We start from the raw sequence: 25091 nt of genomic DNA, 5'->3' as shown, positions 1-25091 counted from the left end.
TGTTGGCACGCATCCTGTGTGCTCCAAAAAGTATTTTGCCAGGCTGGCCAGTTATCTGACTCTTCTCTGTAGCTGTTGCTACGTGATCCCTGAGCCCAAAGCAGGGGAGGGCAGGGGACTCCCTCAGCGTGGGGACAGCAGCCCCCTCACCACGGTAGGGCTAGATCAGGGGGTGTTGGGGATGTGGAGTGGCACGCACAAAGCCATGAGGGGCTTTATTCCACAGGCACCCCGCTTCTATGGTCATGTATACCCAAATGTGAACCTCAAATGTTCCAAACACTTATTTGGAACATCTTTCTTGGGAGAAAAGGCTGTGAGACCTGGGGCTGTTCAGCTTGGAGGAGACTAAGGGAGGACCTCATCAACACTTTTAAGGACCTAAAGGGTGGATGTCAGGATGGTGAGGTGAGTTTTTTCTGTGATGGCCAGTGACAGGACAAGGGGTAACGGGCACAAGCTGGAACACAGCAAGTTCCACTGGAATAGGATGAGAAACTCCTTTGGTGCTGAGGTGAGGGAGCCCTGGCCCAGGCTGCCCAGGGAGGGTGTGAAGGTTCCTTCTCAGGAGGTTTCCAGCCGTGCCTGGACACGTTCCTGTGCCCCCTGAGCGAGGGGAACCTGCTTTAGCAGGGGATGGGCTGGAGCAGCTCTGCAGGGCCCTTCCAGCGCCCACCATTCGGGGATGCTGTGATTCTACGGTTCAAGGCCAAAGGCTATGACCGGCGGGGCCGCTACCGCAGTGTAGAGGAGGCGGACCCGCGCTGCCCCGGGCCCGCTCAGACCGCTGCTGTCCCCGGTCCCTCCTCTGAGGCGGAGCGAGGCCGCGTCACCCAGTCCCCGCGTCCGCCGGGCGGTGACGTTCCCGGCGCCGGCGCTGCCGTCAGCCCGGCGCGCCGCGGCCGAGCGCGCTGCCCCTGACCGTGAGCGGGCTGCCGGTGGCCATGAGCGGGCTGCTGGTGCGCGCCCTGCGCGCCGCCCTCCCGCGCCCCGCCGCCGTCCGCCGCCTGCGCACCGCCGCGCCGCGCCCGGCCTTCGCCAAGGAGCTCTTCGTGGGGACGCTGCGGAAGGTGAGGGGCCCGGCTGGCGCTCCAGGGGCCGTGTCCCAGGGCCCCGTGCCCCAGCTGGTTGCTGAGCGAAGCACCGCGGGCCCGGGAGGCGCGGGTAGGGGGAGCGGGAGCGCCCGCGGGAGAGGCCTGGCCCCGTGTTCCGCCAGCAGCGCTGAGCTCCGCTTCGGCCTGGCGCTGCTGCCCCTTACCGGCGGCAGGGCCGCAGAATCGCTCGGGTTCCTTAAGACCAAGTCCAGCCGTTCGGCCAGCACTGCCCCGGGCACCGCTGAGCCACGTCCCGCAGCCCCACAGCTGCACGGCTTTGGGATCCCTCCCAGGATGGGGATCCGCGGCCCTGGGCAGCCTGCGGCAGGGCTGGACAACCCTTTCAGCGATGAAAGTTCTCCAGATGTCCAACCTAAACCTCTCCTGGGGCAACTTAAGCCCATTTCCTCTTGTACTTGTTGCTTGGGAGCAGAGACTGACCCCCCACCTCACTACACCCTCCTGTCAGGGAGATCTAGAGGGCGTTCATGTCTCCCCTCAGCTCCTCCAGGCTGAACACCCCCAGGTCTCTCCGTGTCTCTCTGGCAGTGAGTGAGGGGCCCAACAATGAGCACAGCCCCCAGCTGCAGCCTCCCCAGGGCCCAGCATAGGGGGACAATCACTGCCCTGGGCCTGCTGCCACACTATTTCTAGTGTGACTATTACATTGGCGTCATGTTTAGCTGTCAGCCAGCATCCCCAGGCCCTTTCCCTCTGGGCAGCTTTCCAGCCCCTCAGCTCCAGCCTGGAGCGTTGCCTGCGGATGATGTGGCCCAAGGGCAGGCAGGACTCTGCACTGAGCCTTGTTGAGCCTCACACAGTTGATGGCCTGAGCCCATCAGTCCAGGTTGTCCAGGGCCCTCTGAAGAGCCTTCCTGTGCTCAGAGTAGAGGCAATGATACATCTCTGTGTAGTTTCTGTTGAGCACAATTCTAGTAACAGCTGCTGCTCCCTATGGCAATCCATGTGTGTTTACTCTCAGATGTTTCAGTTGGCCTCTCTGCTGAAACTGGGTTAAATAAATCAACCTAATTGCACTCCTGCACACAAAAGGCATGATGTAATTCTAAATGCTCAAGAACAACCAGAATCAGAAGGGCTACTTTAAACCAAAGTTGCCTGTTCTTGCAAGCCTAGCACATTCCCTGCAGAAACACAAGTGTGTGTACACTGGGCTCTGGGCATTGAACAAGTGCATTCCACAAAACTTAGGTCAGTTTATCCTCTGTTTACTTCAAGCAACAGCACTTTACATCAACTTTTACTTACAGTTTTTTGTAGGAAAGGTTGAAGTTCTTCATGTGTCTTGAAATGCCACTGGACAAAGAAGTTTCAAATTTGAGACATAACACTGTATTAAAACAGAACTTGTTAACCCAAGGTTTGGAGTATGCATGTGTCAGAGGTTATGGGGTTAGACTGAAAGAAGGAATAGCTGAAATGACTTAAACAATAAAGTCTCCTAAAATAGACCTTGCCAGGTAAAGAGTAATGACAGCAGTCAGGCTCCACGATTAAAGCCCTCTGCTTAAATACCTCTTATTTTCCTCTTATATTTCACTATAACTATCTTCTGAAGCATTTACTAGATCCTGAATTTTTGGAGCTGACATAACTCTTCAGTCACAAACAGTTTTGTTTGGGCAGAGCTGTAGACCCCTGTATTTAAAAGGGGAAAGGCAATAAAAATTAGAGGCATACCTCACATGTACTCTGTCACTTCTTGTGTTATTTGCTTGGGTTTGCATTCTGTCATTCAAGCCTGTCAGGTCATACAGCTTCCAGCTTCTAACCAACATACCAGGATGATGATAAGGAGCAGCATGGAACTTCCTCACCTTTGCACTGGTGACATTACACAGGTGGAACGTGCTGGGTGTTTTCAAGGGACAGTGCTTACTGGCAGACCTTTGAAACCATTTTAACACTAAATTGATTCTGATACAAATGTAAATTAACTCATTATTTTTAATCTCAAGATGAGACAGAACCCTGACAGAAATCATGGTTGGGGAGGGATTTTTTTGCATCCTCACAGCTCTTGTAATCTTTATTTCTCCCTCATGTCTCTGCTCTTCAGGTAATACCTTCTGATTTGGTTTTGTTATGTGGTAAAGTTGAGTCCTGTCAATTTCACCAGATCAGGCTGTTTCTGTTTCTGAACAAGTTGAGTCCTGTCAATTTCACCAGATCAGGCTGTTTCTGTTTCTGAACAAGTTGAGTCCTGTCAGTTTCACCAGATCAGGCTGTTTCTGAACAAGTTGAGTCCTGTCAGTTTCACCAGATCAGGCTGTTTCTGTTTCTGAACAAGTTGAGTCCTGTCAATTTCACCAGATCAGGCTGTTTCTGTTTCTGAACAAGTTGAGTCCTGTCAATTTCACCAGATCAGGCTGTTTCTGTTTCTGAACATTCTCCACAGTTCTTATTTTTTCACAGTTTTTGAGAGTCTACCATTTGAAAGACCCATGTCCTTGAATTTTTATTTCAATGACATGAGTTATACCTTACAAAAAATACTGAAAAACTGCTTCTTATTTTAGGAAGAAGTTTTCCCTTATCCAGAAATTACCAATGAAGAACTGGAGGAGATCAAGCAGTTTGTGGGACCTGTGGAAAAATTCTTCAATGAAGAAGGTATAGTTATTAGTTTCTTCTTCATGCAAGTGATTTAGTGATTATGAAATGATTTAAACACAGCAGTTGAATAAGGTTATTATAGTGGAAATACTCATTTAAGGCATGGATTGCTAGTCAGATAGTGCTGTTGGTTCTGTAGGCACATGTTCATTTAGGGCTTTTTTATGTGGAGTGTTGGGATGCTGATGAGAAGACAGATCTTCAAAACAGAGAAAAGATAAATAGGGGAAAGAAAAGGTAAGTAAAAGGACTCTGAAGTGGAGGTAGGATTTGAAATGGCTTTTAGTTCAGTTGATTAATAGCATTTACCACTTCATATATTATGGTGTTTTTTTTCTGGGACTTTCTAACTGTCCTGCTGTATTAAAACTGGTTCTAACAAGGAGATGCTCATAAATGAGAAGCTGTGAGAAGTAAAAGCATTACAGAAGGAAAAGTCTTTTTAGCCATTTGCATTCCAGATAAGGTTGCAGAGTGTTTCTTCTGTTACTGGTGCAATAGATAAGGCAGTTCTAAAGCAACAATAGGAAATGGGTTTTTACAGACAGCAGTTTGTGAGGCAGTTAAACAGCATTGGCTCTGGTTTCCCACTGACAAAGAAGATGCTAGGCCTAGATTGCCAAACACTACAGGAGCTGGAGGGAAGCTGTGATAGCCACAGTTCACAATTTATGAGATCCAGGTGATTTGAACTGAAAAATTGTAATCTTGCTCACTGACAGCAAATTAAGAATGTGTGCAAGATTACATGGTTTAATTCTTTGCTCTGCTGGGAAACATCAGTTATCAAGTGACAAACCTGGCATTTAAGGGAGGAGTAAAAATGCCAAATTACAGAGTGACAGGGAGCTGGAAATTGCTTGTCTTTGGATTCACAACTGTTTCTGTTTAGTTATTCAGGGTAACTTAGGGGCGTTGTAAAAATAGGTTAGAAATTTGATATCATCACCACTGGATAAGGAAATTCAACTCAGCAGAGACATTATAAAGCTTGACAACGTGCAGACACCACAGAGAGGTCTGGATGGGCATGATGGAGGAAGAGATTAAAAAATGCCCACTGTTCTCTCCCCAGAGCAGCTGATGGCACTACCACTGATGTGTGTCTGCTAATAGGTAGCTAAAAGATTAGCATGGAGGGCAAAAAGTCTGTTTTTAAATGAGTTTTCTCTCTGAATCACTTCTAGAAGAGCCTCAGAAGGTTTAGTTGCCTCCCCTTATTCTGTTTCATACAGGAGTTACAGTGTCTTTTAACTGGGTGAATGGGAGGTTTCCTTAGGAATATTCCATTGCTTCTGCACTTCTTTTTCTGTACTTTTTGGAAAGGTGGCTTGTGTTCCTTTGGCTGCAGCTTACAGCTTTCCTCAGCTGCTTAATACCCTTCATGTTTATTTTCACAGTACAGAACAGCTCTTGTAATCCCCCAAGAATTTTAATAAGTCATAAGAAGAAGATTTTTGTATTTAACTCGTTTATGTGCCTTTTGGATATTTTTAATCACAACCTAAACATACTTCAGATAGAAAATCCTGGAAATACCGTGCTTATTCCAGTCATGGAATCTGCTGACATGCACAACCTGCACACACAGAAATGTTGTTTGAGAAAATGAAATAAGCCCCAGATTTTTCCCACTTCCAGCTCCTTTTCCTGTGTATCTTGTGACTTTACAGCCGTAATAATAGGGCTGTGGGCAGTAGGTGGAGAGAGGTTCTGCTCCCCCTCTGCTCTGCCCTCGTGAGCTGCATCTGGAATATTGTGTCCAGTTCTGGGCCTCTCAGTTCCAGAAGGACAGGGAGCTGCTGGAGAGAGTTCAGCACAGGGACACGAAGATGATGAAAAGAGTGGAGCATCTCCCTTGTGATGAAAGGCTGAGGGAGCTGGGGCTCTGCAGCTTGGAGGAGACTGAGGGGTGACCTCATTAACGTTTTACAAATATGTAAAGAGTGGGTGTGAGGAGGCTGGAGCCAGGCTGTACTCAGGGATGGCCAGTGATAGGACAAGGGGCAATGGGTACAAGCTGGAACAGAAGAGATTCCAAGGAAACACAGGGAGAAACTTCTTCAGTGTGAGGTGAGGGAGCACTGGAAGGGGCTGCCCAGATGGGCTGTGGAGTCTCCTGCTCTGGAGACATTCAAACCCAGCTGGATGAGTTCCTGTGTGCCCTGCTCTAGGTGGTGCTGCTCTGGCAGGGGGGCTAGACTGGGTGGTCTTTCGAGGTCACTTCCAACTCTTGAGATTCTGTGATCCTGTCATAATCTTGGGACCTTCCAGTTGGTTCTGTATGTTTTATAGTGTAACAAGGTGGGCCACTGAAGTGAAGCCTTGTTCTCCAGAAGCAGAATTGGCACTTCCAGCTGCAGTGGTCAGGACTTGTCAATGTGGTTGTCATCCAGAGGCTCAAAAGCCTTGTGTTTCACTTTGTACTGTGTGATTGGCCTTACAGAGGACAGCTCAGGCTGTGATACTTGCCCTCCTCCTTTTGTGGCTGGGTAAACAGGACAGCCAGGGAGATCCCTCTGAGTGTTTGTGAAGTTAGGGGTGAGAAACATGTCTATCTGGTGTAACAAGCACTATGTCTTTCCTAAAGATGCTTCAGAACACTAGAGGAAAATTGCAGCAGGGAGGGACGTGAGGCTACAGCAGCTTCTTTTTCTGTAAGTTAGTTTAGTTCTTCGGGTCTGGGCTCTGCTTATGATAGATTGTGTGATATGATATCTGTGATACACATCATACTACTGCTAAATCATCACAAACAGCTCTAATTTGAGAACAATACAGTCTCAGAGATGGCTTCTGTGCTAAGAAACACAGTTTCAAGTTGTAAAACCTTCTGTATTCACAGTGGACTCTAAGAAGATTGATCAAGAAGCAAAAATCCCACCTGAAACTTTAAAAGGACTGAAGGACCTGGGTCTCTTTGGCATGCAGATTCCAGAGGAATACGGTGAGTAAAGCACCACCAAAAAATAAACCCAGCAGTCTCTATAAAGTAACATGTTTTGGGGTCATGCAAGATGTGGCTGTACTATTCCAGGGTAGTCATTTGACTTGGCTATCTAAATTAGGAGCTGAGGCTTCCTCCCTGGATAACAAAGAGCCCGGGAATGCCTGTTGGCTGTGAAGGCAGCTCTGCCTACTCTTGGGCACCCAAGTTCAATAACTAATTTTAGATGGTGTGAATTCCTTTTGGTGTGGCATTTTTTCTGGTTGTTCTTTTTCTGGCTGGAGTAGAGCAGCCTGACATTCTACAGGCTTTGCATTTCTTACTAATACCTCCTAAAATTACACTAGGTCCAGACTACAGTGTCTCATGGAGCTGACCTACCAAAGCTGTCCCCTGCCATTGGCAGACAGGAACGTGTTTGACCATATGGAAGTGCATAAGAGTCATGTCTGTTTATTAGAGGTAGAGTTTCTGTGTAAATACAAGAAGGGCATTGGAGGAGGGCCTTGCAAAGGAATTGTCAAGAAAATGTTGATCTTATGCATAAAATAAAGATTGGTATTAAAACTTGTATTCTACCTGGAATTCATGGAGAGAAAAGATCATTGTGTTGTCCATTTTGTGTTATAAAAGAAGGTGATTTTAAAGAGAACAGCTCAGAGCAAGACCAAACTCTGTCTGACCATCTGCAGAAGAGAGATACAGTGGGGAAGATACTTCATTTTTGAAGAAAATAATATCTTGTGAAGCAATGCTTTTTTTCCAGTGATGACAGCACTACTGTGTAAAGCTGGAGACAAACCTCAGTGTTTCCTCAGTGTTGAAGTAATGCCCCATTTTTTGTAGCTTTTCTGTTGGACTTTTTCTGTTTGTTGTGTCAGGCAACATGACTGCTGTTACTGTGCTGCACTGATTTCAGTTCTTGAACTAAAGGGTTCTACAAGTTCATTAAAGTATATTGGACAACTTGCATCTATTTTAACATGATATGATCTCTGTTGATTAACTAATTATTAGTGCAACTTGCAATGCATTTCAAAAGCAGTAATTAAATGCTTTTCATGGGTATTCAAAACTAAGCAGGGTGATGTGAGTGAGATAGAGAAGGGATTTGTGAGCTTTTTTAAGTTCTTCAGTATGGTGTCTTGGGAGGAGAAAGATCAGGGCAGAGCACCTGAACTCAGATGGGGAGAGAGAGGTGTTTAGGAGTTAAGAAGAATATTGGAAGAAAACAAGAAGTTATTGTCATTGGAAGGAGGTGTTGGAGGCAGAGAACAAAGAACAGAACTCAGCATAAGGAAGCATCATGGCACTGGAAGTGTAAATTACTATTGATTAACTAGAAATAAGCTTTCCACTCTGTCAGGTTTTATTAAAGACTCTCAAAGATGATGTATTTGACTTCAAAACCATACTTTAATCAAATGTTACAGTTGTTTTGACATGGCATTGCTTTGAAACTTGTGAAATAATACTCCTCCAGCTCCCAGGTAGTAAAAGGTTCAGCGTGCTTGGAGGAGAGCATAGTCCTGAAAAAAAGGAAATCGTAATTACAGGGAGCAGGGCTTCTAGTCCTGGCAATGTGAGATTCTTGAGCAGTGGACTCACACAGATGCAGCTTTGATTTAACCTACCTCTCTCTCTTCAAGCTCCTTATGAATAGGCTCTGTATTTGCAGCAGCAGATCTCAAAATCCTTCCAAGAATGATATGCCAGGATCAAGTTTGCTTCTTGATATATTCACATTTTTTTTATTAAAGACATTTTTTCAAGTGTATTTTGTCCTTCTTCAGTACCAGCTTGGCAGCCAGCCTGCTGCAAAGCTCTGCAAGGCTTTGTAATGTGCTTGTCTGCTTTGTGGGGAGAGCTGAATGCAGCACAGCTCGTGCTGATGGGATGAGGCACTGTGTGCACAGTGCACTCTGGCACAGCCACGGTGCTGGGGTCCTCGGTGGTGGATGTGTTTCCTCCAGCCTGTACCAAGAGGCTCTGCCCAGTTAACAGTGCTACATTCTTGATGTTTCTGTGATTGAAAGGGATTTTTGGGGTGGGGAAGGGGCAAGATGTCTACTTAGAATAAAAGGTAGTGTTTGTTGCAGGTGGTCTTGGGCTGTCAAATACCATGTATGCACGTTTGGGAGAGATCACTTCTCTAGACGGATCTATCGCAGTTACTCTGGCAGCACATCAAGCTATTGGGCTTAAGGTAATGCTCCTCTTCTGTGTCAAGCAGCTCTGCACAGCTTGCATAGGAAAGCTGAGGTGAAGTTGGTTTAAATGTGGAGGGGGGAGTGTAACAAAGAAGAATTACCATGAAGCATAAATCAAGTGGCACATTCTGATGTCAGCTTGGTGGTTAATGTTGCCAGCACCCTCTGCCAGTGGCTCAGTGTAAGGCTTCCATGCAGCAGTAGGGCTGAGTATCAGCTACACCAGAGAGTTGTTAGGCCAGGACATGCTGAGTCAATTAATAATTCTTAGGAAAAAAAATACCTTAAGTGATCCCAAGTGTTTTGAATTGAGAAAACTGGATAGAACAAATAGCTGAAATGAATCAAATATCAAGGGGGGCAGGAACTGTGGGAAGGTGGGACAGCTATGCAGAGAATTCAGAAGGATGTGATCTTTTCTTGCTGAAGGGAGCTGCATATTGCCTTAGAGAAGAAAACTTACCCAGGACCAGTGTGCTGTAGCAAGCATGGGAACTTTAAACCTCAGTTCTGTGTAATACAGCCCTAAGTGTCTGCCCTTCAGTGGTGGGTGGGTGGCAGTAGTCTGAGGCTTGAAGTAGCAGTAAGAGCATTGTAACAAGAAGAGATTCTTCATGTATTTGAGCAGACAAAGCTAATTAAAAGTCTGTATTCCTCCCTTCTCCTGTACAAACAGCAGAGATCATTAAAATGAGTGCCCCCTCACAAAAGTTGTTGGATGGATTTATAATCAAACCTTTTGGAATATAAGTTAATCATGTGTTTTGTTCTCTGACGAGGAGCTTTGGAAATTGCTGCTTTTGAGGTTCTTCAAGTACAGTTACCATGATAGCAAGGAAGGGATGGCAAACTCTGGAGGAGAGACTGTCTTGGTCCCTTTCAGAACAACAGTTCAGTCCTTACCTACAGCAATGGGAGCTGCCCTAGAAGGCAGTCTTAACAATAAACCATTGAACAGCTGTGGGATGGTAACTTTGACATGTTCTAATGTCTGATAAATAGTAATGTCAATAGTCTGTCATTAGCATCATTACAATAAATAATAATTGTCAATTAAACTGCCTCTTGTTATGCCAAGACATTTTCAAACTAAGCTTCCTTGGCCACGCTTGTCAGCTTCATTTCTTTTTACACAGGTTGGTGCTGAAAATGTCTCTGTGAATTCTTTGTTTAGGGAATCCTCATTGCTGGCACTGATGAGCAGAAAGCAAAGTACCTGCCTCGACTGGCATCTGGGGAGCACATTGCAGCTTTCTGTCTCACCGAGCCTGGAAGGTACTGGTTTTGTAACCATGAAAGCTTCAGAAAGCATCAAAACTCATTTGTTTCATTACTGTCACCTTCACTGCAGTGACTGCTTGGTTACTATAGTAAATCTTTATTATTTGGTGCCTGTGGCTTCAACCTGTAGGCCAATTTTCTTTGGTCTTTTTGAGAGGTACACTTCAAATCCTGGAACTCATCTTTCCCCAATGTGCTGCTTATGGCTATTTCTATGAAATCAATACCTGTTGTTGTTCCCATCCCAGGAGTTCATCCACTCTATGTCTGGCATTACTGACTATGAATTGTGGTGTGTTAGCAGTAACGTTCTGTGACTGGTCTGGGATGCTTTCAGTTCTTCAAAATGGTAAAAGCCTGTAATTGAAGGAGCTACCAAAAAAATAATAGGAGGGAGTTTTGGTCTTTCATAGAGTCACAGAATGGTAGGGGTTGGAAAGGATCTTTAGATATCATCTAGTCCAACCCCTCTGCAGAAGCAGGTTCACCTAGATCAGGTCACATAGGAATGTGTCCGAGTGGGTCTTGAAGACCTGCAAGGAAGGAGCCTCCACAACCCCTCTGGGCAGCCTGTGCCAGGGCTCCCTCACTGAAACACTGAAAGAGTTTTTCCTTATGTTTAAATGGAACTTCATCCCATCACCCCTCTTTCCTTGGAGTTTAGAAAAGGCATCTTTGCAGCAGCAGAAACGAAACATCAATTCCCAAGATACATTTGTGTGTGTTTCAGTTACATTTCTTAGCTTCATTTTTGACTACTGCTGATGTTGCAAATTCTGTTAATGGAGAAGTAGTAGAGTTTTCTTAAAAACATGTAGGCAGGTGGGTTAGTGTGTGATTGTCAAAGAAACAGGTTGAAGGGCTGAGACCAGTGGAGTGTTTGAAGTTGACTCTTGCCTGTCCTTACAAAACTGTCTTCTCTGAGCTCTTGTCAGCTAGAATGATAATGAACCTTTGATTGACTTGCTAATTTTGGTGTTGCTGGGATCTAAGTAGCTCCCAGCAATGCCTTTTGTTCAAGAGTCTTCAGCTGAGGTTTGACTCTCTGAAGTTTTGGGTGGGACAGAGCTTTTAATCACAGAACATGGATTGCTCTGATGTAATTCACATGCTGATCTTGCTCCCCTGTGCCCCAGTGCTCACTGATAGAGACTGTAAGATGTGTGTTTTTCATCTCTGTGGAGCATTCTTTCACTTAGGATAGAAACCCAGGGTGTGACTTTTTGAGGAGCAACTTAGACATTTTAAACTTGATGATGTTTTAGGGTAACAGTTCCATTGGATGTTCACATGTTCAAGGTTTAGCTGAAAACTATTGCTTAGGTGGCACTCTGAAGGTTCTGGGCAGGTCATAAGGCTGATAACATACATGTCAATCAGCAGAAATGCCCCTTCAAGTGACTTGAGTAGATTTCTTTAGAGCTGTTGATTCCAGCAAGTTTCCTTGTTAGTTCAAACCAAAATGTATGTATACAACTGTAAACATTCCTTTATAAAGCATGGGAAGAGGGAAGAGATGCAGTTTAGGTTTTCAAAGCGTGCTTATTTCTTTAAACATTAATAACTTGTTTATCTTCTAGTGGAAGTGATGCTGCCTCCATCCAGACACGAGCAACCCTCAGTGAAGATGGCAAACACTTCTTATTAAATGGCACCAAGGTATCCACTCACAGACTGGGAACACAACAGGGGTTTGTTAAAAGTTTGTAGGAAGCATCTTTTGCAGAGTTGCAGTCTGTCAGTTTCACTCAGTAAAACTGGCAGCTGCATCTGAATGGTGAGGTTTCCAAGCTAGTGAAGAATGACCATGTCAAAAAGACAACCCATGTTGTTGTAGGGACAAAGAGAATAGAAAAGCACACTGTTCAGAGAATATCCTTCACTGAACTCTTGAGAAGAAAGACAGGAAAAGCCACTGAAGCTCCTTCTCTGTGTTGCCAGCTCCTGGTGTTTGACTTCAGGGAGGGTTTGAGTGTCAACCCCCTCGGTGACAGCAAATCCAAACCCACACTTTCCCCTCTCTTTGTTCTTCATGCCAAATTTTGTGGGTGTTTTTTTAAAGAGAACTTGACATTGAATTGGGAATAGGGCTGCTTGGAACATTGCCTAAAGAAACAATGGTACAATACAGGGTTGCAGAAATGCATAGATGTCCCGGGCTCACAGATATCTGAGGCATTGCAGACTTGATCTGTAGCTGTGGATACATTTGTCTGCGGTGGGATGAGACACACCTTGGCTGTATGTCTGTGTCCTGATACAGGGAGTTTCCATTCAGAGTTGGAATTACTTTGGGCAGAGTGGCTCTGCAGTCTGTATTACCCTGGTACCCTTCACCTGCCATCAGTAGCAGGATATACAGGCTCTTGTGAAAATGCATCATGGATTTTCATTTCATTCAAATCTATAGTGCAACCTATTTTAGTACTTGCTCTAAACTTACCACTCTGGGGTCAACTTTCCTTGGGAAAGTGCTCACCAGAGGCAAAACTAGCAGCATTAGAATCTAAGAGAAGAGGAAACAATGTTTCACCACTATTCTCTGCTAGTCTGCTGTGAAACACTTGGGAAGAAGGCTCACAAAAGCACAACAAACTTACTTCTGTTATATCTTTTCTCTCCCAAAATAGGTTTGGATCTCAAATGGTGGCCTTGCCAGTATTTTCACAGTCTTTGCCAGGACAGAGGTGGTGGATAAAGATGGACAGGTAAAAGACAAGATCACTGCTTTCATCGTGGAGAGGGATTTTGGTGGAGTCACCCATGGGAAACCTGAGGATAAGTTGGGCATTCGAGGATCCAACAGTAAGAAACACTTAAAATCGTTAACATCATTTGTTTTAACATCTTAATGCTTTAATTTGTTTAGATATCTGAGTTTAGAGGCAGACCAATATCTATTCCATCTAACAGTGTAAGTTTCCTGCTTCTTTACCTGCCTTTTCATGTGAGTCCTTCCTAGTGCAGGGTTTGAAACAGGGAATCCATATTGTACAGTTCTTTTTTTGCACATGTGAAGCTTCTGTAACTGTGAAGTACTGAGTCTGCAGGTTCAGTGACCAAGCAACTTTCATGTAGAAGTCAGTTTTCAGAGGCTGCTCCTCAGCTTACTGATGGATACAGTTTCTCACCATCTATCATTTGGTCTTGTCTGCTATGTCAGCTCCTTACAATGCAGACAAAGTTATAGCTCTCTGTACACAATGAACATTAATTATATCTTGATGCTTTTACATCAACTGCAGCCTTTTCCCACTTCTTCTATGATTCTATGAAAGCATCTGCAGTTCTGTCCTAAACTTTACTGCTGGTTGCAAAAAGATTATCTTCTGCATGTCTTAGAAGTATTTCTGCATGATAACTCATCAGCTGTTAACTCTGTGTTTCAGCCTGTGAAGTACATTTTGAAAACACAAAAGTGCCTATAGAGAATGTAATTGGAGAAGTAGGAGGGGGATTTAAGGTAAGCAGCACAGAATAATACTGATGATTTTTAGAAGCCTGGAGCAATCCTGGTTTTTAATTGTATTGTTTTTTCCCCTGTACTGAAGTTTCCTTGTTGGTAGCATGAACAGTGTCCTGTTGGTAGCTACTATAGAAAAAAGTGCTGCCCCAACCTCCTGACACCCACCCTTTAGATATTTTTAAATGTTAATAAGATGCCCCCTCAGTCTCCTCTTCTCCAGACTAAACAGCCCCAGGTCCTGCAGCCTTTTCTCGTATGAAAGATGCTCCAGTCCCCTGATCATCTTGGTGGCCCTGCACTGGCCTCTCTCCAGCAGTTCCCTGTCCCTCTGGAGCTGAGGAGCCCAGAACTGGACACAGGACTCCAGATGAGGCCTCAGCAGGGCAGAGCAGAGGGGGAGCAGAACCTCCCTGGCCCTGCTGCCCACACTCTTCTTGATGCCCCCAGGCTGCCATTGGCTTCTTGCCCACGAGGCCACGTTACTGCTCATGGTCACTTTATTATCAGCCAGCACTCTCTGCAGAGCTGCTCTCCAGCAGTTCAACTCCCAGCCTGTCCTGGTGTAGGGGGTTGTACCTTCCCAGATGCAGGACTCTGTACTTGTTGAACCTCAGGAGGTTCCTCTCTGCCCAACTCTCAGCCTGCCCAGATCCCACTGGATGGCAGCACAGCCTCTGGGGAATCAGCCAGTTCTCCCAGTTTGGTGCCAGCAGGGAACTTGCTGAGGGTCACTCTGTCCCCTCATCCAGGTCACTGATGAAGATGTTGAACAAGATTGGCCCCAGAACCCATCCCTCTGGAACTCCACTGGCCACAGGCCTCCAACTTGACTCTGTGCCATTGATCAGCAACCTCTGGGCTCTGTCAGTCAAAAGAGAAAGAGATGAGTAGAACAGGAAATGGTTTGAGGGAAGTCCAGATCCCATCCAAAGTCCCATGGCTGTCAGATGGTTTTGTGGGGTTAGATTATTGCCCAGGGAAAGAATGGGAGGTGCCCAGTGAAGGACATTGCACCAGAGACCCGGCACGGCACTGAGGGTGACGTGTGGCTCCTGTAACCTGCTGCTGGCTCTGGCCTTGGAGTTTGCAAAACTCTTCTTCATGGTCCTTCTCAGTTTCCTTACTTCTCCTGCACCAGGCAAGCCCAGACCTAAATGCTAAGTGAAATGATTTTCTTTAATGGAGCAAGCATATTGAGAGAAGAGTTTTATGGTATCTTCTTCAGATGCCATCTTCTTCAGTCACCCTTGTTTCTCCTGTTAAGGAACAATAATCCTAGATTTCAGAATCTGGGTTTGTACATTTTGGATCTGTGTTTCATTGCTACACCTTTCCTTCTGGTTCCCTCTTCTTGTATGTTGCTGGGAGGTATCTGCAGCAGGAAAGCATCCATTGCAGGTCAGTTGCAGAGAAGGGTGTGATATTGAGATGATTTCTTCCTGATAAACTTGAGCATGGCTGTCTGGTTTGCATGTTGTTTGTCTAGTTGCAGATAAGCACATTTTTATCTGCATTTTACCTTAATGTATTTTGAGTAGAGGATTACTTCCAGGTCACTGGATCATCAGTGTCTGAAAACTATTTCAAAATAGGAAATTGGACATAGCAGGTAGCCCTCAAGCCTAGTTTTGAGGCATTGCTGCTGGGATGCTGAGTGCTGTGCTGACTGATACAAGGGCAGGCATAAACCTAGGAAAGCATTAGAACATGAAGCAAGGTAGCAGTAACCACTGTGGCTTAAAGAGAAGTTCTGTGGCAACAGCACTGCCTGAAACCCGTTTGTTTTCTTCACAGGTTGCCATGAATATCCTGAACAGTGGGAGATTTAGCATGGGCAGTGCATCTGCTGGAATGATTAAAAAGCTGATAGGTGAGTGACTGGGGTGTTCTGGATTGCTGGGTGCTGTGCAAAAACCTGATCTGCATAAGGTTTGTGATGCAGGTGATGCAGCATGGCCTGGATCTCACTCCATTGCTGTGCTGTCAGTCACAGCATGCTTGGACTTCTGCCACTTTAGAAGATGATTATTGAAAGCCCATTTACAGTGTTTTAACAGTGAATTGGTTCCAGTTCATAGAGTGGAAAGTTACTGGCCCTGTTGAGTTTTTCTGAGGTAAAAAGTTGTTACTAAGAGAATAGCCTGTACACTATTGCTTTTAGAAGGTAGAATCTCCCCTAAAACCTGCCACTTGAATAACTCTCTCAAAGCTTACACACAGTAATAAAATGGAGTTCTACCAGTAGTTACCCAAAGCAGTAGTGGAGAGCCCTCTGAAGGAATAAGCACTAAACTGCCTTCCCTGAGTGAGAGGGCAGGTCCAGGCCTCAGATTCCTGTTGGAAAGCCTTTGGCTCACATTCCCACCCATGATGAGGCTCTGGGGGTATTCTGGGGGGCTCTGGGGGGGACTGGGGCAGGACCATGCTCTCAGAGGGCACGGTCTGACACGGTTTCTGTCCTGCTCTTCTGAGGTGGGTTTTGTTTGGTTTTTGTTTTCCAAGAAATGACAGCAGAGTATGCTTGTACCAGGAAACAGTTCAACAAGAAGCTGAGCGAGTTTGGATTAATTCAGGTAACGAAGAGTGAAAAGCCTCAGTCTCTGTGCTTTGTCTTGGCTGAGTGCAAGGACACCGATTCTAATGGGGTCCTTTTGGCTGTCTTGGTTCAAGCTAGAGGTGTTAAATGGGTGCAGATGTAGTGCAGGCTTCTGTGCACCCATCTTTTCAATGTCTAGAATGATGAATGTGATGAATAAAGGCCCCTTTTGCATGATTGCTTTGCAGCAGTACTTGTTTATGGGTCAGCATTTGATCTGTTAAACACATAAAAGCTGCAGGATGGGGCTGGGCCGTGGGATGGTGCATCCAAATTCCTCTGTGATCCCTCCATTGCTGTTTGACAGGAGAAGTTCTGCTTCATGGCTGTGAAGGCATATGTAATGGAGAGCATGGCTTACCTCACTGCAGGGATGATGGACAGGCCAGGCTTTCCAGACTGCTCCGTGGAGGCAGCAATGGTCAAGGTAACATATTTTATTGCCTACAGCTTTAAGCAAATGCAGACTTAACACCTCTCCTGGTTGCCAGTCTGCACTCCACCTGGCTCAGAGGCTCGGTGTTACATTTAGACACACAATACCCAAACCTCAGCTGGATGAAGAGAACAGACATCAGTGTTTTCTCTGTGTCCCATGTACTATTGACTAGCTCAGATTCAGGCATTTGCCACCCTATGAAATACTGAGTTAAAGCCAGGCCAGAAGCACCTCAGCCTGGCCTGCAGCTGGCAGTGTCCTTTTACTCTTGGCGCCATGTGAGGCTTCATAAAAAGAGAGTTCAAAGGAGCATGGTACTCCAAACAGGGCTATTGTAACAGCAGTACAAAGCAGGACAAGAGGAAACAGCCTCAAGTTGCCTCAGGAGAGATTGGAGCTGAGGCAGAACTGTTTCCCTGAGAGGGGTGTCAGCCCTTGTGCCAGGCTGCCCAGGGAGGTGGGGGAGTGCTCTGGAGGGGATCCCAAAGCCTTGGAGCTGAAGTGCTGAGGCCGTGGGTCAGTGCTGGGTTGGACAGGGTGAGGGGAGGGCTTGGCCTCCATCATCTTTTCCATCTGAAATGATTCTATGCCTAACAAAAACTGGAGCAGTGTCCCATAGCTTTGCCATGAGGGGCATCTGCACGTGGGGTGACGGAGTGGTGCTGCCTGGCAGGTGTTCAGCTCGGAGGGCGCGTGGGCCTGCGTGAGCGAAGCCCTGCAGATCCTGGGGGGCCTGGGCTACATGAGGGATTACCCCTACGAGCGCTTCCTCAGAGACACCCGCATCCTGCTCATCTTCGAGGCAAGTATCAGTGGCCTGCCCTGCCTGCAAGCTGCGATTCACACTCTGAGCTGAAACCCCAGGGCCTTCATTCCTTCAGCTGCAGAGCCCCTGGCACTGAGAGTAAGACTGACCCTTGCTTCCTTTGGCAATATGGGCAGTGCTTTCACCATGTGATGGCTTTTATAGACCAACCCCAAAGTGTGAGTTACAGTGGTGGGGGTGTCTGTTCCATTTCTCAAATGAAGACATGTTTTTGACAAAACATGCAGCTCTTTTAAACACACTGTCGTGAGAAAAAAGCACTCCCAGCCCATGGCATGGGTTTGTTCTGAGCAGACTGAAGGATTCTAAATGAGTACCAAAGCCTGGAACTGTTGCAGTTGGCAGCCTGAGCAGGAGGTGGGGCATCTTCCTTTGCATCAGGCACGTTTGGAAGCTTTTTGCTGCTTTAATTCTCAGGTGTCAGTACTGACCAAAGTGATAAGTATTTGGGAAGAGGTATGGGTAAAGGGTAACTCTTAAACAGATTTCTCTAGGAGGATGTTGTACTTTTTTCTGGCTGAGGTGCCCTGGTGGGGCCCAGGCTTGAGCCACCTTTCTTTCCTCTTGTGAGTTTCTCACAGGTGAAGTAGGGAAACTCAGGCAAGATTAATTTAGAAGCTTAATTAGCTAACTCACGTGAGCGGTCTGTGAAATGTGTTCTGGTTCCAAGCTGGGTTATCAGTGGCCATCCAAAGAAACACAGGGAGAAACTTCTACAGTGTGAGGTGAGGGAGCACTGGCAGGGGCTGCCCAGATGGGCTGTGGAGTCTCCTTCTCTAGGGACATTCCAACCCAGCTGGGTGAGTTCCTGTGTGCCCTACTCTAGGTGGTGCTGCTCTGGCAGGGGGGTTGCACTGGATGAGCTTTTGATGTCCCTTCCAACCCTTAAGATTCTGTTATTTGTGAATGTGTAAGAAAACATTGGCACAGCCCATCTAGATGTTTCTTAAAGACTAAAAGGACTTTGTACTTGATACTGACTTCCCTTTCCCCTGTGTGTTTTGCAGGGAACAAATGAAATCCTGCGAATGTATATTGCATTGACGGGGATGCAATATGCAGGCAAAATCTTAACTGACAAAATTAAGTATGTCCTTATTTATTGCTAATAGCTTTGAATAAACTGAACAGAATCTGATAACTGTTGAACTCTAGATAAGAGGGGAACCTATAGGAAAAAGCTCCCTTGGAGTATTTATCCCTGTATTGTCTGAAGGGTAGTTCATTGCTATGTGGGGGTGTTTGTTTAAGGGGGTGTTTCACTGATTTGGGCATCTTGGTATTATTTTACCTTAGCAGCTTGTGTAAAACTCTTACAAGAGCAGTAATTAAAAGTTTATCACTTTTTAAGCTTTTATGGCAGAGTTTTATTGGTGAGGCAGCTGCATTGTACATACTGAGCACATCTGGTGTCTGGAATGGCTTGTGTGTGTGAGAGCAGCTGGATGGGAACCACGTTATATACTTTTAACACTAAATAATTGTTCTCCAGAACTCCTAATAAAATGGATCTAAAGTCTTAATGATTCATAGAGAAACTGCAGGTGTTTGGGTGAAGCATTTAGAATTTCAGCTGCTTAGTGAACCTCCTGAATGTTCCCTTGCAAACCAGGCCATGGCCTTTCCCAGCTGTTGTGTATCCAACATTTCAGAGAGATCAAGAAAGGCAACGTGGGAGTGGCGCTGGGAGAGTTCTTCAGCAGGTTACGGGACACGATGGGCAGAAAAGTGGACTATGGGCTGGTTGGTGCTGATGGAGTGGTGCACCCCAGCCTCCAGGTAAGGGCAGGGCCTGTGGTGCTGAGGGTTCCTTCACCCCCTCACTGCTCCTCCTGACCCAAATCCCCTTGGTGCAAACAAAGCCTATGCTTGGGAGCAGGGAGAGGTACAAACTGAAGCAGGTGTTGATACCATGGCTTAGTTCCAGCCATGAGATGGGTACACAGGAGGCTAAAATGAAGACTGCTCTCAGTCTGTATTTATACCATAGGCAGCTTTATATCCATTTGAGTAATTTATCTAAGCAAGCCTTCACAGGAGTAAAGTCCTTGTGCGTAATGGTCTGTTGCTGCCCTTCACAATCAGCTGAGTTCCAACAGACAGTATATTTTCCTGTGTAACAGTAGCAGTTTTGTGTATGAACCATACATACATATTTGCTTAAAATAATGTTCATGTCCAAAGATAAATGTTCTGGTAACACAAAAAAGGTCTGAGGTTTTGGTAGTGATTTGGAGAGCTGGAACAAAGTGGGGTTTGCTGTACTGTCACAGCCCTGCCTCCAGGGCAGAAGTTCCAGGCACTGCATGCTGGACCCTCAGGGGATTGCTGCACTCCCAGCAGCTCTGACACCACATCTGAATTCCCTTGCACACCTTCCACCCCACCTCCTGACATCCACACCACAGGAATCAGCATGAGGATTTGGCTGCACTTATGAATGACTGAAAGCCAAATGTAAGAGTGGGAATTGTCCTGCTCCACACCAGAGTTGGAGCCTATTGGTGATGTCCCACAGTTGTCCCAGATAGTCTGGATTTCTCCTGCAGCACTACTCATGAGGTTTGCTGTGCAGAGTGAGACACTGTGTGAGAATTTTGGCACACTGTCATTTCCATGAGCAGAAAGATTGTACTGAGAAGTTACCTCAAGTAGAAACTAGGGAACATTGATGTGTGTTTTATAGAGCAGCAGTGGTGCCTGTCTGGCTGCAAACTGGCTGAAAGTTCAAGTAACACTGCTTAAATCTGGTGTTAGGTGGGCTTCAGGATATCAAGGCTGCAGCTAAACAGGAGCTTTTCCCCTTGGGAAACATAATCCCATTCTTTGTAGGTAAATAGGTACATTTTTACCTCCTTTGTAGCTGGAAGAAAAAGCTGTAAAATGGTGAAAGATATCAGAAAAGGGAGTTCTGTCAGTGCCCTGGCTACTCTGTGTCCTGCCTGTGAAAGCCACCAGCCACCCTGCCCTCCTGCAGCCCAGCCCCAGCCCCTCTCAGCAGGTCCTGTGGCCCCAGGCCCTTCCCTGGTGCTCAGCCCAAGGGGGCAGGGGGAGAGGTGGTGGGCTTTTTCCCCTCAAATTGTTGTATTTTCTGTTTGATTTTCTAGGAAAGTAGCAAGAAACTTGAAGAAAATGTTTATTATTTTGGAACCACAGTGAAAGGGCTGCTAAGAAGGTTTGGCAAGGTAACATGTCTTCTGGTAACTTTGTTGTTGAGCAGTTTATCCTCAAGCAAACTGGCCTGACCTGAAGGTGGAATGGACTCTCTGTGTGTGTGTTTGAACTTAAGCTCTTCATCACTGTTGGGCAGCAAATGAAGCTGCAAAGGGGCACAGGACAAACAGGAGAGAGACTGCACCAGAGTGGGAGCTCTGGGGCATTCTGTGCCAGTTCCTCTGCTGGGAACAGATCCCAGCCTCATCCCTGCCCCTCCACCGACTGCCACAGCTTCCAATAGCCTTAAGAGCTCTGGGACTTGAATTTCATTGGGTTTGGCACTTACCAAAGTGGTTTCTAGAGGTGGCAGCTTTCCTGCTGGCTGCAGGCAGCTCATCAGGAACCCACAGATTGGCAATTTGAAGAGAGTCACACCATAAAGTGCCCAGAGGCAGCAGCACGTGGCTGAGCCAGGGTTTGCTGACCTGAGGGAGAAATTCTATGGGATGACTGATCTGTGTGAATGAAGTGGGAACCTGAGCACAAAGTATGAGACAAAAGTGTTTGGTTACAGTTTGAAATGGATGAACTACACACACAGTAATAGCATTTTTTCCTCTTGCAGACCATAGTGGATGAGCAGCTGGTCCTGAAGAGAGTGGCTGATGTGGTGATCAACCTGTACGCAATGACAGCGGCCATCTCCCGCGCCAGCCGCTCCATCAGCATCGGCCTGAGGAACCACGACCACGAGGCAAGTGTGTCACAGCAGCCCACATGGTGGGGGTGGGAAGGGCCCTGCAGAGCTCCTCCAGCCCAACCCCCTGCTCAAGCAGGGTCCCCTGGCTCAGGGGGCACAGGAATGTGTCCAGGTGGGGTTAGAAACCTCCCGAGAAGGAGCCTCCACACCCTCCCTGGGCGGCCTGGGCCAGGGCTCCCTCACCTCAGCACCAAAGGACTTGCTCCTCCTATGCCAGTGGAACTTGTTTGTGTTCAGCTGATGTCCATTATCTGTTGTCCTGTCACTGGGCACCACAGAACAAAGACATCCTCTTGACACCCACCCTTTCATCAGCAATTCTATCAGCATTGATCAGGTTCCCCCTCAGCCTTCTCCAGGATGAGCAGACCCAGGTCTCACAGCCTTTCCTCCCCATAGGGATGTTCCAGTCCTTTAGTCACACCCATAGCCCTCCTCAGGCCTCTCCCCAGCAGTTCCCTGGAGTCCCTCAGTGCCAGCCCTGCCCAGGCTGTGCCTGTGCCCCGGGAGCTGACCCAGCACAGTGGGACACTGCTGGCCCCTGGTTCCCCCACCAGCCCTGTACCACACTGACCATCCTTTTTTTTTTTAACTACTGTTAAAATCATGTGTGCAGCCCACACATCCATGCATGAACTGCAACAGCTGCATGTTCTCCTGAAGCTCCTAAAGCACACAGTGCTTCCCCCACACTTTCCATACCATGAGCAAACAGGAAGGTATCGGATCAACAAGAGCTGGTCGGTATATTTATTGCCAGCAAAGTCAGAGGGTGATTGAAGGAGCTCATTTAACATTTCATGGTAACAGTGACACTACAGGAAAAGTATATTTGCTCCACTTAAGTGTTAGACAAATCCCAGCTGCTTAACCTTTGCCTTCAGTGGCCTTCAGCCTGTGTGATCCGGGTCCTTCTGGCTTTAGCACCAACAAAGGCCTCCAGTCCTGTGTGAGCGAAGGGCTGGGCCCAGCTCTGACCTGTGGGGGAGAAACACCACTAAACTGACACCATCAGAGACAAAACAAGACTGCCCTAGGGGGTAAAGGACTGTGGGCTTGCTACAGGGCTCTGTCAGGAAATTCAGTCCCTAGTTTTGAACTGGGCTTTGCTGGTTTTGCAGGTGCTGCTGACAAATATCTTCTGCACAGAAGCATATTTCAAGAATAATTATGCCATGGCTCAACTAGAAAAATGTAAGTCCTGATAAATAATCTGTATACTTTATGGCTTTGCCAGGCTGCAAACAGAAATTGGTGGTTTGGGTGATGTGACAGTTTTGCTCTGCTTTTAGTTCAGATGAGCAGAACTGGGACCACTTGTAAATAAGAGTCTCTTCATTGAACAGATAAAATGAACTGCAGAGGTTCTGGGTTGGGGTTTTACAACTGTGAGGAGGAATATAAAAATCTATGGGTAGCAAATACTCCTGTAAAGAAAAGACTGGTCACAACTAGCTATTTCACTTGTTTGGTTGAGAACTGACCAACCAAAGTGCCAAAGTTGAGCATTTGCTCTATAAAACTCTGTCTGCAATACTCAGTCTATTTTCTTAGAGGATAATGTTAAATTATTTCCTGGCAGTGAAGTGTAAACAGTTTGGTGTATTCTAAAGTCCTTTTGGAAAGGAGTTCACAGAATAACAGGATGTTAAGGGTTGGAAGGGACCTCAAAAGCTCACCCAGTGCAACTCCCCTGCCAGAGCAGCACCACCTAGAGCAGGGCACACAGGAACTCATCCAGCTGGGTCTGGGATGTCTCCAGAGGAGACTCCACAGCCCATCTGGGCAGCCCCTTCCAGTGCTCCCTCACCTGAACACTGAAGAAGTTTCTCCTTGTGTTTCTCTGGAACCTCTTCTGTTCCAGCTTGTACCCATTGCCCCTTGTCCTGTCACTGGCCATCACTGAGCACAGTCTGGCTCCAGCCTCCTCACACCCACCCTTTATGTATTTGTAAATATGAATGAGGTCACCCTTCAGTCTCTTCTCCAAGCTGCAGAGCCCCAGCTCCCTCAGCCTTTCATCACAAGGGAGATGCTCCACTCCATCATCTCTGTGGCCCTGCACTGAACTCTCTCCAGCAGCTCCCTGTCCTTCTGGAACTGAGGGGCCCAGAACTGGACAAATTCAGACAAGCTCTTTACAGCCCTTTAACTGTCCTTCTGTTTCTCCCCAGATGCAGATGAGAATCTGGATGACTACATCAAGAAAGCAGCGAAGCAGGTGCTGGAGAAGCGCTCATATACCTGCTCCCACCCCCTGGACAGGACCTTCTGACACTGCCAGGTGCTGATGGGTTCAAGCACTGACTGGTTTGTCAAGTATCTGACACCATTTCCTGACTTTACCAAACTTAATTAGCTACAACAGTAAAAATAAAACTTCTAACCAGATCTCCACAGCAGGAGGCTACAAGCTGGAGTTATGGGATGTGCCTGTTTCCATCAGAGCTGAAGCCCACTGGGCTTCCCTGTTTCCCCAGGGAAGGGATGGGGTGTTTCTCCAAGTCGCCCTGAGCTTCCAGCAGCTGCCTGCTGAGCTGGAGGAGCTCCTGCCAGGAGTGCAAGGACTGAGGTGGGAAGAGGCCTCCAGCAGCAGCCAGGCCAGTGGCCATGGTCATGGCCAGGCCAGTTGGAGTGGCTTTGAGGAGGGAGGTCACTCAATCTGAGCTCCTGTTGCAGTGTTTGCCCCTTGTATTGACTCAGAACTTCTCCTGCTTCTGTTCTTAGCCCTAAGCCTTAAACTGACCCCTTTGGTTTGTGTTTCAAAGACGGGAAATAGGGGGTTTATTTAAACAGACAGAAGCTGTCCTCTCTGTTAAAAAACCTGAGACTCAGTCTTCCATGAGCATTCTTCAGCCAATGACATTCACATGTGTCTTTTTCCCCCTTCTCTCTTGCTACCCCAAACATCAATAACTCCCCTGTCCCTGCAAGGCCTGTGTTGTGTGGGGATGCAGGGCTCCAGCAGGGCCTGGGGAGGGATGTCCTGCTCTTGAAAACAAACAAATGGTTATAGCAAAGTAACCTGGAATGAGAAAGGACTCTGAGCTGCTGCTAAATCTCCACTCAGATTCCTGATAAGGAGCTGCAAGGTTTCAGCTGAAGAAGATGTTCACTAAACACCACAGGATCTGTAAGCTCACCTTCTGCAGTTACTCTGGCTGGGTGACCTCATTCAACAACTCTTAGGAGCTGTGTGATTGGAGGCACTGGAGCATGTGCAGATGGAGGTGGGAAACGCTGCCAGCCCTGTAGCTCTCAGTCAGCCACCACAGCACTGCTGGGAGCAACTGGGACACAGTTTTCCTGGAGCTGGAGCTCCACTTTGCCTTTGGAAGATGGAGCCATGGCAAATCCACCTTGTGAAGCACCAGGTTCACCAAGAGCTCATGAATCAAGCTGACACTCAGAAGGCCTGGCCTTGTTAAGCATGAGTTAGAGCTGGGGTGGGATTCTGAGAGATTACATTTCTGACAGAATAAGTAGAGCAGAGCAGCACCTCAGGCTGGGTGATGGGATGCCAGCAAAACAAAGGCCAGAACTCCATCTCCAACAAAGAACAAAAGCCCTCACGTTGCTCTCTGTGTAACTGAGATGGGAACCACACCTCTCCTGTCAATGCAGCATTTGCTGCCTGATGAAGTTTAACTTAGAAGGTTGAAGAAGTGAGCTTTGTGTT

General features: G+C 46.8%; 1 protein-coding gene across 1 annotated transcript; it reads left to right on the top strand.

Moving 5' to 3' along the window:
• The first annotated feature begins 966 nt into the window (after positions 1–966).
• On the top strand, positions 967–23825 carry ACAD9 (acyl-CoA dehydrogenase family member 9). The gene is made up of 18 exons (XM_062008432.1): positions 967–1070; positions 3635–3728; positions 6577–6678; positions 8778–8884; positions 10063–10163; positions 11750–11828; positions 12800–12974; positions 13559–13632; positions 15430–15505; positions 16138–16208; positions 16539–16658; positions 17344–17472; positions 18504–18583; positions 19149–19275; positions 20604–20681; positions 21278–21406; positions 22534–22606; positions 23587–23825. Exons 3-18 carry the CDS (start codon positions 6657–6659, stop codon positions 23685–23687), a joined length of 1542 nt encoding a protein of 513 aa, XP_061864416.1. The 5' UTR covers positions 967–1070; positions 3635–3728; positions 6577–6656; the 3' UTR covers positions 23688–23825.
• The last annotated feature ends 1266 nt before the right edge of the window (positions 23826–25091 follow it).

This window comes from Colius striatus, chromosome 15, assembly GCF_028858725.1.
Source record: "Colius striatus isolate bColStr4 chromosome 15, bColStr4.1.hap1, whole genome shotgun sequence".
NCBI classification, from domain to species: Eukaryota; Metazoa; Chordata; class Aves; order Coliiformes; family Coliidae; genus Colius; species Colius striatus.
Note: the sequence above shows the minus strand (reverse complement) of the source record. Positions and strands in the feature narration are given on the sequence as shown.